The following is a 15,800-nucleotide window of genomic DNA, read 5'->3' on the forward strand; positions in this document are numbered from 1 at the left end:
GCTTGGTGCAGAGTTGAGTTCAGTTCCTGGATATCCTTGTTGACTTTCTGTCTTGTTGATCTGTCTAATGTTGACAGTGAGGTGTTAAAGTCTCCCGTTATTATTGTAAGTTGAAGTCTCTTTGTGAGTCTCTAAGGACTTGCTTTATGAATCTGGGTGCTCCTGTATTGGGTGCATATATATTTAGGAGAGTTAGCTCTTCCTGTTGAATTGATCCCTTTACCATTATGTAATGGCCTTCTTTGTCTCTTTTGATCTTTGATGGTTTAAAGTCTGTTTTATCAGAGACTAGGATTGCAACCCCTGCTTTTTTTTTGTTTTCCATTTGCTTGGTATATATTCCTCCATCCCTTTATTTTGAGCCTATGTGTGTCTCTGCATGTGAGATGGGTCTCCTGAATACAGCAAACTGATGGTCTTGACTCTTTATCCATTTTGCCAGTCTGTGTCTTTTAATTGGAGCATTTAGTCCATTTACATTTAAGGTTAATATTGTTATGTGTGAACTTGATCCTGTCATTATGATATTAGCTGGTTATTTTGCTGCTAGTTGATGCAGTTTCTTCCTAGCATTGATGGACTTTACATTTTGACATGTTTTTGCAATGGCTGGTACCTGTTGTTCCTTTCCATGTGTAGTGCTTCCTTCAGGATCTCTTGTAGGGCAGGCCTGGTGGTGACAAAATCTCTAAGCATTTGCTTGTCTGTAAAGGATTTTATTTCTCCTTCACTTATGAAACTTAGTTTGGCTGGATATGAAATTCTGGGTTGAAAATTATTTTCTTTAAAAATGTTGAATATTGGCCCCACTCTCTTCTGGCTTGGAGAGTTTCTGCCGAGAGATCTGCTGTTAGTCTGATGGGCTTTCCTTTGTGGGTTACTCGACCTTTCTCTCTGGCTGCCCTTAACATTTTTTCCTTCATTTCAACTTTGGTGAATCTGACAATTATATGTCTTGGAGTTGCTCTTCTCGAGGAGTATCTTTGTGGCATTCTCTGCATTTCCTGAATTTGAATGTTGGCCTGCCTTACTAGGTTGGGGAAGTTCTCCAGGATGATATCCTGCAGAGTGTTTTCCAACTTGGTTCCATTTTCCCCCTCACTTTCAGGCACACCAATCAGACATAGATTTGGTCTTTTCACATAATTCCATATATCTTGGAGGCTTTGTTCATTTATTTTTACTCTTTTTTCTATACACTGCTCTTCTTGCTTCATTTCATTCATTTGATCTTCAAGCGCTGATACTCTTTCTTCCAGATGATCGAGTCGGTTACTGAAGCTTGTGCATTTGTCACGTAGTTCTCGTGTTATGGCTTTCATCTCTGTCAGTTCTTTTAAGGACTTCTCTACATTGGTTACTCTAGTTATCCATTCATCCATTCTTTTTTCAAGGTTTTGAGTTTCTTTGCACTGGTTACATAGTTCCTCCTTTAGCTCTGAGAAGTTGGATCTACTGAAACCTTCTTCTCTCAACTCGTTAAAGTCATTCTCTGTCCAGTTTTGTTCCATTGCTGGCGATGAGCTGCATTCCTTTGGAGGGGGAGATGCACTCTGATTTTTTGAATTTCCAGCTTTTCTGCACTGCTTTTTCCCCATCTTTGTGGTTTTATCTGCCTTTGGTCTTTGATGATGGTGACGTACTGATGGGGTTTTGGTGTGGGTGTCCTTTCTGTTTGTTAGTTTTCCTTCTAACAATCAGGACCTTCAGCTGCACTTCTGTTGGAGTTTGCTTGAGGTCCACTCCAGACCCTGTTTGCCTGGGTATCAGCAGTGGAGGCTGCAGAAGATAGAATATTGCTGAACAGCAAGTGTTGCTGTCTGATTCTTGCTCTGGAAGCTTCGTCTCATGTGTGTACCCCGCCGAGTTGTGAGGTGTCGGTCTGCACCTAGTTGGGGATGTCTCCCAGTTAGGCTACTCAGGGGTCAGGGACCCACTTGAGCAGACAGTCTGTCAGTTGTTCTCAGATCTCAACCTCCGTTTGGGAGATCCACTGCTCTCTTCAAAGCTGTCAGATGGGGGAATTTACCTCTGCCGAGGTTTCTGCTGCTTTTTGTTTAGCTATAACCTGTCCCTAGAGGAGGAGTCTACAGAGGCACGCCAGCCTCCTTGAGCTGTGGTGGGCTCCACCCAGTTCGAGCTTCCCAGCGGCTTTGTTTACCTACTTAAGCCTCTGCAATGGTGGGCACCCCTCCCCCAGCCTCCCTGCCGCCTTGCAGTTAGATCTCAGACTGCTATGCTAGCAATGAGGGAGGCTCCATGGGCGTGGGACCCTCTGGGCCAGGTGTGGGATATAATCTCCTGGTGTGCCGTTTGCTAAGACCCTTGGTAAAGCATGGTATTAGGGTGAGAGTTGCCCGATTTTCCAGGTGTTGTGTGTCTCCATTTCCTTTGGCTAGAAAAAGGAATTCCCTTCACCCTTGTGCTTCCCAGGTAAGGCAATGCCTCACCCTGCTTCAGCTCTCACTGGTCGGGCTGCACCTGCAGACCAGCGTCAACTGTCCAACAAGACCCACTGAGATGAACCCAGTACCTCAGCTGAAAATGCAGAAATCACCCGTCTTCTGTGTCGCTCACGCTGGGAGTTGGAGGCTAGAGCTGTTCCTATTCGGCCATCTTGGGCACACCCCTAGAACTTGATATTTTTTAATGTACAGGCCAACCATTTTAGAGAAGACAATTCAATTTGGATTTGCCTAACATTTCCTCATGATTACATGTAGATTTTGCATTTTGGCAGGAACACTACAGAAGTGATTTTGTGTCCTTCTCAGTGCATCATTTCAGAAGGCACATCATGTCAGTTTGTCCCATACTGGTGATTTTACCTTTCTTTACTTTTTTAAGGTGGTGTCTGTCATTGCATAGTTACTATTTTTACTTCTAAGTATTTTGTAGGGAAACTTGGAGACTATATAAACATCTTATCAGCCTTTCACCCACTAGTTTTAGCATCCATTTCTGGTTTCTGCTTGAATCAGTTATTACTGTGATTTTTGCAAAATAGCTATTTTCTAACTCCATCATTATCTTCCATATCTGTTATTGACCTCTGTCAAGAACTTTCTCGTTTCTTTACTTTTTGATTTATATCAATGAGGACTCAGGTATTATTCAATGGGTTATCACAGTGGAACCCAACCTTTTTGGCACCAGGGACTGGTTTTGTGGAAGACAATTTTTCTACAGATCAAGGGTTGGGGGGGATGGCTTCAGGATGATTCAAGCACATTATATTTATTGTGGATTTTATATACAATGAAATAATTATACAACTCACCATAATGTAGAATCAGTGGAAGCCCTGAGCTTGTTTTACTGCAACTAGAAGGTCCTTTCCGGGGTTGATGGGGGACAGTGACAGATTATCAGGCATTAGATTCTCATAAGGAGCACACAACATAGATCCCTCATATGCACAGTTCACAATAGGGTTCATGCTCCTATGAGACTCTAATGCCACTGCTGATCTGACAGGAGATGGAGTTCATGGTAATGTTAGCAGTGGGTGGTAGCTGTAAATACAGATGAAGCTTTGCTCACTTGCCAAGCAATCCATGGCCCATGGGATTGAGGACCCCTGGTTTATCATACACTGTCATTATTTATTGTGATGTTCACATTATCCTAGAATAGGTTAGTGGAGGAAGGCCTGTCCCAGCTGGCTTCTGTGTTCTCTTGAGATGTCCTCATGATTCTTTAAGTATTTCCTTACTTTCTGGTACAAATAGTTACTTCAAACTTATTTTGTACTTTCCCTGCCCCAGTTAGAAGAGTGTTTTTGAACTGCAAATCTTTTTTCAAGATTGATATATTTGGGGATGGCCTATCCTGACATTTGAGAATCATTGTCATTAAAATACGTATATAGCTACAGATTAAAGAATGAGCATCTTTTCAAGTGTCTGTCTGAAAATTGTTGAGAACTTTGAACAAAGCTCATCATAGCTCCTAGCTTACACTTTTATGTAGGATTTACTATGTGTCCTGTACTGTTCCAAGCACTTTTCTTCTACAAATTCATTGCTCACCTCAACTCTAATAAATTATCTTTTATTATTTGCATATTGCAGATGATGAAACTAGGCACACAGAAGCCAGGTCACTTGTCAGGATTGCATGGCCTCTAAGGGCAGAATAGTTATTCAGGCCCAGAGTGTCTGCCTGGAGACCCCGCCCCTAGCATTGTGCTCCTCTACCCTTCCATAATTAAAACTGCAACACAGTGTAACAAATTCAGTTATAAGATTTTGCATGTTTCTTACCTACTAATCCCTCTGTAGTTTTTTTTTTTTATTTATTTAATATTTTAACTTTCATTTTAGTTTCAGAGGTACATGTTCAGGTTTGTTATATAGGTAAACTTATGACTCAGGGATTTGATGTACAGATTATTTTGTCACCTGGGTACTAAGCATAGTATCCAACAGTTTATTTTTCTAAACCTCTTCCTCCTTCCACCCTCCTCCCTCAAGTAGGCCCCAGTGTTTGTTTGTTGTTCCCCTCTTTCTGCCATGTGTTCTCGTTATTTAGCTCCCATTTGTAAGTAAGAAGATGAGGTATTTGGTTTTCTGTTCCTGAGTTACTTTGCTAAGGATACTGACCTCTAGTTCCATCCCTGTTCCTGCAAAGGACATGATCTCATTCTTTTTTATGGCTGCATAGTATTCCATGGTGTATATATACCACATTTTCTTTATCCAGTCTACTGTTGTTTGGTGTTTTGGTTGCTTCTGTCTTTACTATTGTAATTAGTGCTTAATGAACACACACGTGCATGTGTCTTTATGGCAGAACAATTTATATTGCTTTGGGCATATGCCCAATAGTGGGATTGCAGGGTCAAATGGTATTTGTGTTTTTAGTTCTTGTTTTTTTGCGTCATCTAGATAGCATGATGTTTTATGCCTTCTCCGGTTTATGTTATCATTCTTCCTTTTTTCTTGCTATCATTCCATTCTTATAAAAGAAACACTTGAACTCGACAACATTTTGTGTCATGAAGTCCAGTTCTAGTTAGGATTTTCCATATTGGTTAAAAAATAAAAATAAAGTCTTTAGCTGAAAACCTGTAATTATATGTAATAGAAATGACACAGAAATGAATAAATGTTACCCAATTGTTAGCCCTCCAATTAAAAATGCATCTATATTAAATGGCATTATAGTATAAGAAGTTGGGACTTTTGTTAACCAACAGTCTTGAAAATAAAATGTATTAAAATAGTTGGAACCTCAGAATTTTTGAAATCATATAGTCTATATTTGAGGGCTATGAGCATCCACAGCCTGAATTAATACAGAAGTAGTTTTGAATATCTGCCATATATTTAAAGGCTTTCTTCTTTCCTCTGAGGTTTAGCCAAATACTTTTTAGTGCAAATTCTTCTTGGCTAAAATAGATTTGTGTGACTATGTTTTTGTCTACAAAGCACAAGGATAATTAGTCAACTCAGTCAGAAACCCGTTAATTATAAGAAACAGTAACATGCATTTTAAAATATTTTTCTAACCAAAGCAGACAAATGAGTTTCATTACGTGGTTTTCAACTTGTTCTGGAGAATATTTACACTTAGTCTTTCAGGCTCTTATTTTTGCTCATATTTTGGTTAAACCAGGTGACCACGAGACATACTTTATGAGCTCCATATCTAGAAAGTTCCCTGAAAACAAAAATATGACCCAGTATTCACTTGTATATAAGGAAAGCCATAATGTTGAATCTCAGTCCATGTATCTGGTAAAACATAAGGTTGTTTCACTCTGTGGTCCAATGGTGTAATGTGTTAGTTACCAAAAGGAAGGCCCTAATATCACTCCTTGGAAACTACTGGTCAGCTTTTTATGTTGTTTAGGAAGCAGGTTAGTATGTTATTCAGAACTTTAATTCATGAACACATGTAATGGAGAAAGTTTTCCAAAGAATTACAGCTGTGCAAATGATCATGTTGTTGAAAAATCCAAGTACATATGTAGATATGAAGCTGAATCAGGCTTAAGGATGTGGTCTCGCTGTCTAGGGTCCAAATTATCTTTGTGGAAATATTTGTATTATCCATAACCACATCTCAATCTGTTATACAGCCTTGTTCCCAAGCTCCCAGTTCTTTCCACTTTCTCCAGAGCAAAGAGCACAGACAAATACTTAGCTATGGTTTAAACACTCAGACTGTATTTATATATGGTAGTTTGAGTAAATTTAATTGTAATAAAATAGCTCCTTTGGGTGATTTTAAGCATTTATTTTGGCATCAGATAAGCCTTCTGAATTTCCCTATGGACATAAATTCCTCTGAAAATCTAACCAGAAGGAGAAAGATCATCATTTGTTATGTTTTGTTTGGTTCAGTTTCAATTCTCTTAGATTGTGGGCTAATTAGCTCATTACTGAGTTTATTTATATAATTTTGGTTTTAAACAAGCATGGTTCTGTGACTTGAAACTGTCTTTTGGGGCATTTGTAGTTCATGGAGCATGGAGCACTTGGCAGCCTTGGGGAACATGCAGCGGAAGTTGTGGGAAAGGTGCTCAGACAAGAGCAAGACTTTGTAATAACCCACCACCAGCACTGGGTGGGTCCTACTGTGATGGAGCAGAAATGCAGATGCAAGTGTGCAATGAAAGACATTGCCCAAGTAAGAGAAATACACTGTTTATACCTTTAACAAATTAACATCTACCTATCTTATCAAGGTAGTGTGTCGACAAGAATCTATCCCATTCTAACTGTACCCACAAGTACATCTCTCAAGCTAACAATGCCCAGAGTGTAACATGATGGTTTCTAGGTAGTAAGAAAGCATGTACATTTTTCCCTTATTCCAGTTGATGGCAAGTGGGCAACTTGGGCCAGTTGGAGTGCCTGTTCTGTGTCGTGTGGAGGAGGCGCCAGACAGAGAACAAGGGACTGCTCCGACCCTGTGCCCCAGTATGGAGGAAGGAAATGTGAAGGGAGTGATGTCCAGAGTGATTTTTGCAATAGTGACCCTTGCCCAAGTGAGTGTTGGAAATAGTGAGTCAACATTATACTTTCATAAAGTTTCATTATGACCTTAATTCCTTAAAGTTGTAACATTCTGTTACTTGGTTCTTCAGCCTTTGGTTTGGGATGTCAGAATGTTATAAGGTTGCTGTCGTGTCTGTGTAATACCATAGATGTTTTCGATTCATAGGGACAGGAGCTGTGTCCTATTTCACTTGCTCTGTATAGGAGTAGCCCCAGAGTATAAGAATGAGAGCACCTCTGCATGCTAACTCTTCATGATGCTTATGAGTCTTTTATGAAGTCAAGCAGGCAGCTCTCTGCCTTAATTCAGTCATCAAGCTGGATTTTTAGACCTTTGCAGCAATTTGATATCTGGAAATCCGAGTTACATTGTATCCTGAATTTTACAAGCCTTGACTCATCAAAAGCAGAGACCCTGTCTCATTTATACCTCCAGCTCCTGGAATATTTTAAGACTCAGTAAATATCTGTTAAATGGAATCACACAAATACAGGAATGTATACACAGTTTCTAGCCAAAACTGAAGCTAAACTGTCTTCCTTGGAAAGTTGCCCATTTATAGACTTGTATGTTTTGTTTCAGGTGCTGAGAAGAGACTTTTTTAATACTTTTTGGATGAATGTCATTGTTGACCACTTCTCATTTTAGGGGCTCTGTTTTCATCTCAGATTATTCTGTCTTGTAGCCCATGGTAACTGGAGTCCTTGGAGTGGCTGGGGAACATGCAGCCGGACGTGTAATGGAGGGCAGATGCGGCGGTACCGCACATGTGACAACCCTCGTCCCTCCAATGGGGGAAGAACTTGCGGGGGACCAGACTCCCAGATCCAGAGGTGCAACACTGACATGTGTCCTGGTGAGTCGACTTGATTTCTGGCAGTTGAATAAGTAAAGCATTTAATTTAGTGCTCATTGTAGCAGCCCTATTGCTCCAGACCTTAAAATGAAAGTTGGATAGGCAGGAGCACCCCTGCCTATACACAAAAGTGTGGATTTTGAAGCCAATTTGTTAACAGTGACCATTCCATTCTTGTTCACAGTGGATGGAAGCTGGGGAAGCTGGCATAGTTGGAGCCAGTGCTCTGCCTCCTGTGGAGGAGGTGAGAAGACTCGGAAGCGGCTGTGTGACCACCCTGTACCAGCTAAAGGTGGCCGTCCCTGTCCCGGAGACACTACTCAGGTGACCAGGTGCAATGTACAAGCATGTCCAGGTAAGCAACTAAATTGGACTTTGGTAGCACATTTAGAGCCTTTGTGCAAATTAGAGAAAGGTGCCACAAATTACAAAACACTGCCAACCCTGAGAGGAGGATTTAGAGAAAAAAAAAGTGCTTTCTTGCTCTTAATTGGTACAGTTCTGTACCAACTCAAGGCTGGGTTCTAGCCTGTGCTTTTGCCTTTCCAGGCTTCCTGGTAAAAGGATATAGTCCTGGCCTTCACAGGAAAAAGGGTGAGGCAGAGTGGGGAAAAATGGGCTGAGATTCCAGACTGAAAGTAAGGTGGGGCAGTGGCTAAATATCTAAAAAAAAAAAAAAGCCACAGTTGGAGGCTGTTCATCTGTGGATGGGAATTTGAAGGACATGAGTGTGTGGGAAGTAGAGTAAGAATCAGTTCAATCCTAGGAGAAAGAAGAAGGGGAGTTCAAGTATGAAGTTCATCCTGAGTCATGCATCGCATCTAGCAACTGATGTAAAAATTCAGAAGTCTATAACTCATGGGCCTTAGAGTTTGCTGGGATTCCAAGAAATGGTAGCTAATACTAAATACCTTGTCTCAGCAGGCAGGCTTCTAAAGGTTATAAGAAGACCAGCGATAACAGTTTTATATTGTTGAAGTGTCAAGATATCAATTAGACTTTCCAAAGCTTTAAGGTTTTCTTAGAAATAAAAAGTTCCTGAAAAATCAAGATCATTTCACAGAGTGAGAGAGATTTACATTTAAAAATGTATAGGATCTAACAAGCTAAAGGAAGTTGATGGGTCTACTACCATCAACAACTGTTCAACATATTGACTAATTAACAAGGACTTTGAGGCTCCAACTGAGGCATGGTGTCAGCTTCAGTTGATGTACTTTGTAGCTCAGCTTTTGTTAGTAGCAGGGCCCCAGTGGCATCAGGAATTCCAAATAGGTTGACAGTTTGTGTTGCAGAGTCTGGCAGAGGATTTCAGGGATCCCAGCCAGGTATTCAGAACTAGGAGTCTTTTGAGCACTGGGACTCAAGTCCCTCTATGAGACTACAGAACCAGGGTCAAAATGTCAGCAATGACCTGGAGAGCTAAGTAAATTAGTGGTCCTAATACTCCCCTTTCTCCCTGCTTAGGACTAAGGATAAGAACCAAAATGCCCTACTGGCCCTGACTGGCTCTCTACGTTCCTGCATCATCTTGCAGCATGGTTTCCATTACTCTCTACACTTTCTGCTTCTTTTGCCCTCTCAGATGTGGCAAGCCACTAACCCACAAAAGAGTGACACACATTCCTTCCCTACCCAGAAAGCCCTTCTGCCCTCCCTGGCTTAGTTAAGACTTAAAACTTTCTTTAGGTTTCTTCTTTATTTTTACTTCCTTCTCAAGCTTCCCTAAATAGTAGATAGTAATGCATTTCAACCTTACTTTTATTTGTGGGATTTAGATTGTTTTTCTCCCCAATTCAGACATAAGCTCTATGAAGGCAGGCTTCATGTCCTTTTTTTTCTTTAATTTGTGGCAAACAAATGAATGTAGTATGGACCATGAAGGCTGAATCAACACGAAAAGATGTTTTCTCAGTATTAATAATAAAAGTAGTGTAAATTAAAACGTAAAGTACTGTACTTCCTGATTTTTCTGAGGCTGAATACAATTGTATTTCTCTCCAATATATAATACAAGCATACCTCAGAGATATTGCTGATTCAGTTTTAGACCACCACAAGGAAGTGAATATTGCAATAGAGCAAGTCACATCAATGTTTTGGTTTCCCAGTGCATATAAGTGTTATGTTTGCACTATTCTGTAGTACTATTAATTATCCAATAGCATCATGTCTAAAAAACAATGCACATACCTTAATTTTAAAATACTTTATTGCCCAGGCTCGAATGCAGTAGTGTGATCTCAGCTCACTGCAACCTCTGGCTCCTGGGTTCAAGCGATTCTCATCTCAGCCTCCAAGTGATTACAAGTATCCACCACCATGCACAGCTAATGTTTTCTATTTTTTTTAGTAGAGACAGGGTTTCACCATGTTGGCCAGGATGGTCTCGAACTCCTTTCCTCAAGTGATACACCAGCCTCAGCCTCCCAAAGTGCTGGGATTACAGGCGGGAGCTACCAGCATCTGGCCTATAAAATCTATTTCTTAAATAATAAGTCCTGAAAGTCAATATTACTCCTTGATCCATGGCTGCAGAATGGATGCTGTATTAGGCATGAAAGCAACATTTCTCTCCTTGTACATCTCCATTAGACCTCTGCAGTGAATATTCACATTGTCAGTGGGCAGTAATACTTTGAAAGGAATCTTTTTTTTTTTTTTTTCCTGAGCGTTAGGTCTCAAAAGTGGGCTTTAAAATATTCGGTAAACCATGCTATAAACAGATATGCTGTCCTCCAGGCTTTGTTTCATTTGTAGCACAGAGGCAGAGTAGATTTAGCACAATTCTTATGGGCCCTAGGATTTTCACAATGAGCATTGATTGACCTCAACTTAAAGTCACCAATTGCATAAGCCCTTAACAAGACAGTCAGCTTGTTCTTTGGAGCTTTGAAGCTAGGCACTGATTTCACCTCTTCCTAACCGGCATCTTCTTCCAAGAGAAGGCTGTTTTGTCTAAATTGAAAATCTGTAGTTTAGTGTAGCCATCTTTATCAATGACCTAGCTACCTCTGAATAATTTGCTCCAGTTTCTACATCAGCTTGTGCTGTTCTACCTTGCACTTTTATGTTACTTAAATGGCTTCTGTCCTTAAGCCTCTTGTCTTCTGCAGCTTCTTCATCTACCTCAAGCTTCATGGAACTAAGAGAGTTAGGGCCTTACTCTGGATTGGGCTTTGGCTTAAGGGAACATTGTGACTGGTCTGATCTTTTATTCAAATCACTCAGACTTCCTCCATATAAAAAATAAGGTTGTTTCACTTTCTTATTTGTGTGTTCACTGGAGTAGCACTTTTAATTTTCTTCAAGACTTCTTCCTTTGCACTCACAACTTGGCTAACTCTTTGGTGCAAGAGACCTAGCTTTTGACCTACATCAATTTTCTACATGCCTGCCCCTTACTAAGCTTAACCATTTCCAACTTTTGATTTAAAATGAGAGACATGAGACTCTTTCTTTCACTTGAACACTTAGAGACCATTGTAGGGTGAATAATTGGCCTAGTTTCAATATTGTGTCTCAGAGAATAAGGAGGCTTGTGGAGAGGAAGAGAGTCAGGGGAATAACTGGTGGTCGATGGAGCAGTCAGAACACACAAAACATTAAGTTCACTGTCTCATATGGGCACGGTTCATGAAACCCCAAAACAACTACAATAGTAACATTCAAGATCACAGATCACAGGACACCCTAAGAGATAATAATAATTTGAAATATTGCAACATTACCAAAATGTGACACAGGAACACAAAGTGAGCAAAGGCTGTTGCAAAAATGGCACTGGTAGACTTTCTCATCACAGCGTTGCCACAAACCTTCAATTTGTAAAAATACAGTGTCTGCAAAGAGCAACAAAGCAAAGTATGATAAAACTAAATATGCTTGTACATGATAATAGTGTCTGAAATTCCTAGTAATTGCTTTAAAATGTATTTAATTAAAAGACATCAGATAATGAATATTTATGAATTTGACTATCAGCTACTCCCCAGTATGTTGCCCTCTCTTGTCAAAGCATGAAATTCATTTTGAGAAACATTCATTAACCACCTATTCTATACTAGTCACCAATACTTTTGTTGAATAGAAAGAAGTCATGAAATTAATGTTGAGGCCCTTTTTAAAAAATAATTGTCTAGCAACCAGATTACCTTGGTATGAATTTTATAGCAGTAGCAAAAGCACAATCTCTCTCAAGTTAAGCATCTTTCAATATATTTGTAATATGAAGAACTTGATAAACCCTCAATCTAAAACCCAAGACTGAATAACGTCCTTAGATAATCCATGTTTACATTGGCAGTGGCCTAGAAGCTGTTTTGTTGATGAAGTTTCTCCTTTTCCTGGATGTTCTCATGAAGGAGGCAATAAATAAAAGAACATAGGGTTTGATGCCAAGCAGATCCACATTCCACCACTTTCTAGCAATGTAATGATGAGAAAGTTGCTTAATTTCTACAAACTTATTTTTCTAGTCTGCAAACTATGGCTGTTTAAAGCTACCTTATAGAATTATTGATAGGATTAAAAGTTAACACATATTAAATGTTTACCATCATGCATAACATGCTCAATAAACTCTCATTGTCATTTCATCACCACCACCAACACATTCTTTATTTTTAGTTTGGGAACTGGACACTGATTGTATTCTTTGGCTTATGAAATATTAATAACACTATGATGTGCACAGATTAGAAGGATCCTAGATTTATGGGGGATGATGGGTGTTATGTGAAAGTAGAATGTTTTAAAAGCTTATTTATTTCACTATTAAATTCAGATGTCGTATGACCTTTTTGATGTTTAAGAAAAGATTTGTAGCATCTCTGAATACTGGCCTTCCTTTCTCCCACGTAATGTTGATGAAATTGCATCCTTATCCAGGAATGTTTTTTTTTCCCCCAATAGGTGGGCCCCAGCGAGCCAGAGGAAGTGTTATTGGAAATATTAATGATGTTGAATTTGGAATTGCTTTCCTTAATGCCACAATAACTGATAGCCCTAACTCTGATACCAGAATAATACGTGCCAAAATTACCAATGTACCTCGTAGTCTTGGTAAGTCTTTGCTTATAGAAGTTGTTCATAAGCGTCTTTTTAAAAACACATATTATTCTTTATTATTACTTCCATTTAAAGTTCTAGAGAATGCTACTACTAAGTCATAAGTATAATAATCCTTAGGAATATAATAATATTCCAATGGTGAGCTTTTAAAGATACATGAGGTACTGGTATTTGTTTCTGGTATTCAACATTATTTAGAATTCATCCTTGTGAATAATGTGCTATGAAGACAATAAAATAGACTGTAAAAATTTTGCTATCACCTTATTTATCCTTTTTCTCTTTAGGTTCAGCAATGAGAAAGATCGTTTCTATTCTAAATCCCATTTATTGGACAACAGCAAAGGAAATAGGAGAAGCAGTCAATGGCTTTACCCTCACCAATGCAGTCTTCAAAAGAGAAACTCAAGTGGAATTTGCAACTGGTTAGTGTTAGCTGAATTTAATATTCTATTACTATAAAAAGTACCATAAAGATTGGTGGTTAAGAAAAATACATGTTCACAGAGAATAATTTGAAACGTTTGGATGCAATCTTATCATAAGTGATATAAAAGAAATTTCATATTTTGCTGTAAACTTGTACTAACATAAGATCATAAGAGGCCATGTGTTCTCAAGCAGTCATTTTTATACCCTAAAAGTTTTTCTCCTCTCCTCCTTTCTTCTCTTTTTAAAAATATTTTCTCTTTAAATCCTTAGAGAGGATTTTAAAGACCAAACAAAGAAGGAAAATGAGTTACTGTTATTCATTAAAGACCTTTGTCTTTAAACCAAGATCCAATTAGGATACTTTATAGCAATTCTTTATGAAAATGATCGAAACAAAACAAACAAACCTAAAGGCTTTTCACTTATCCCTAGTCTTAAGGAATATGGGTTAGCTATTCATGACCTTTCCATGTACATACAGATGTTTAGAGAGCTCCATTTCAAGCCTCTTCACAGTTGGTCAGCCTCAAGAGCAGCGACCTTTAAGGAAGAGGGGCTTATCTTTAATCAACATTTAATCAGTGGAGAAGATAATTGGATCTTTTCATGGGCATCCACTAAGATGTCCTTTGTTACTTTTAGAAGCATCAGAAAGAACAAAGCACTGTGGCCAGACTAGTGGTTTTTGCCAGTCACAGACAATTCATTTTTATAAGGCTGCTTTGTTATTGCCTGTGAATTTAAAGTATGAAATTTGTATAACCATATGCCACATTTTTGCTACATGAAAAGAAATGTTAAAAGAAACTGAATTCAATAAACCTAACTCTTGAATTGGGGGGCTAAGTGCTAATTCAGTTCTCATCACCTATACTTATTCAATATACTTATTCAAGTTGGAACTCAAATAGCATAGCTGAACCAGTATGTAAGGTAAATCTGTTCTGTGCTTCCAGAAACTTTTTTTTTTTTTTGCTCTCAAAATGAATGTCTTGTAATTCCCAGGAGAAATCTTGCGGATGACTCATATTGCCCGGGGCTTGGATTCCGATGGTGCCTTGCTGCTAGATATCGTTGTGAGTGGCTATGTCCTACAGCTTCAGTCACCTGCTGAAGTCACTGTAAAGGTAAAATGCCAGGATAACTTGTCTTTGCTGCTTATTAAAGTAATGATGAGTATGAGTGAAAGGTCCATAGAATGAGCACAGATAACTTGTCCACTTTGTGGGGGGAAAATGTCCCAACTACTAAGGCTTTAAGTAGCTATCTGATCTTTGTTTAAAAATCTTCAGGGACAAGTTTTTACAAACTCTCTTAATGGTTTTACCACCCTCCCTATCAGGACCAAGATCAAATACTTGATATAAGGCATTTGTTTAATTTTCTTTAAACAAAGATGATAGTAATTATTGCATAAATGTTTTTGTGTATCATCCACGAAATATTTCAGAAATTAAAGGCTAACAATCACCCTTTCACATCTTTGTTTATCTTTGAGTCTCTTATTAAACTGAAATTTATGACAGCAAAATTATGAAACAACTGTTATAATTAAAGAGTTCAAACCTTATGTTATTTCCTGAACACTACTGTACAATTACTATACAATTTTTCTCATGAAGGAGGCAATAAATAAAAGAACATAAGGTTTGATGCCAAGCAGATCCACATTCAGATCCTCATTCCACCACTTTCTAGCAATGTCATAAGAAAGTTGCTTAATTTCTACAAACTTACTTTTCTAGTCTGCAAACTATGGATATTTAAAGCTACCTTATAGAATTGTTGATAGGATTAAAAGAGTTAACACATATTAAATGTTTACCATCATCATGATGTGTATTTTTTAGCTCCTAATCCTTTTTCCCCCCTCATTCTGCATTTCGTAGCCCCCTTAAGGGGACAAAAAATTAGTATGAGCCATATTGATCTTCAAATCCACATTGTTCTCCTTAGGATTACACAGAGGACTACATTCAAACAGGTCCTGGGCAGCTGTACGCCTACTCAACCCGGCTGTTCACCATTGATGGCATCAGCATCCCATACACATGGAACCACACCGTTTTCTATGATCAGGCACAGGGAAGAATGCCTTTCTTGGTTGAAACACTTCATGCATCCTCTGTCGAATCTGACTATAACCAGTTAGAGGAGACACTGGGTTTTAAAATTCATGCTTCAATATCCAAAGGTAATTTGATTAAAAGAAACTCCGTATCTTTATGCCATCCAATCTCAATGGTTAAAAAAAATTCAAAATAAGGACATGGAAGCTTACATCTAACATGATGATATCAGGTTTTTCATGTGTGTTGTCTATGCTTTTTTGTTAAGTAAAGCCCTATGGAAAAGCCAACCCAATTGGAGTTCTAGTACATTTATTTTACTAATATACTTCTTCAGACTACACAGTGGGGTTGCTGTTGTT

General features: G+C 38.7%; 1 protein-coding gene across 1 annotated transcript in view; it reads left to right on the top strand.

The window, feature by feature from the left end:
* HMCN1 (hemicentin 1) overlaps positions 1–15,800 on the top strand; it is a 461,890-nt gene that overhangs the window by 409,349 nt on the left and 36,741 nt on the right. Inside the window, 8 exon segments of the mRNA XM_033196479.1 lie at positions 6,466–6,636; positions 6,827–6,997; positions 7,694–7,864; positions 8,049–8,219; positions 12,779–12,928; positions 13,225–13,362; positions 14,375–14,496; positions 15,326–15,563. Of these exon segments, the coding sequence (XP_033052370.1) occupies positions 6,466–6,636; positions 6,827–6,997; positions 7,694–7,864; positions 8,049–8,219; positions 12,779–12,928; positions 13,225–13,362; positions 14,375–14,496; positions 15,326–15,563 (1,332 nt within the window).

This window comes from Trachypithecus francoisi, unplaced genomic scaffold (genome assembly GCF_009764315.1).
Source record: "Trachypithecus francoisi isolate TF-2019V2 unplaced genomic scaffold, Tfra_2.0 Lachesis_group5, whole genome shotgun sequence".
NCBI lineage: Eukaryota > Metazoa > Chordata > Mammalia > Primates > Cercopithecidae > Trachypithecus > Trachypithecus francoisi.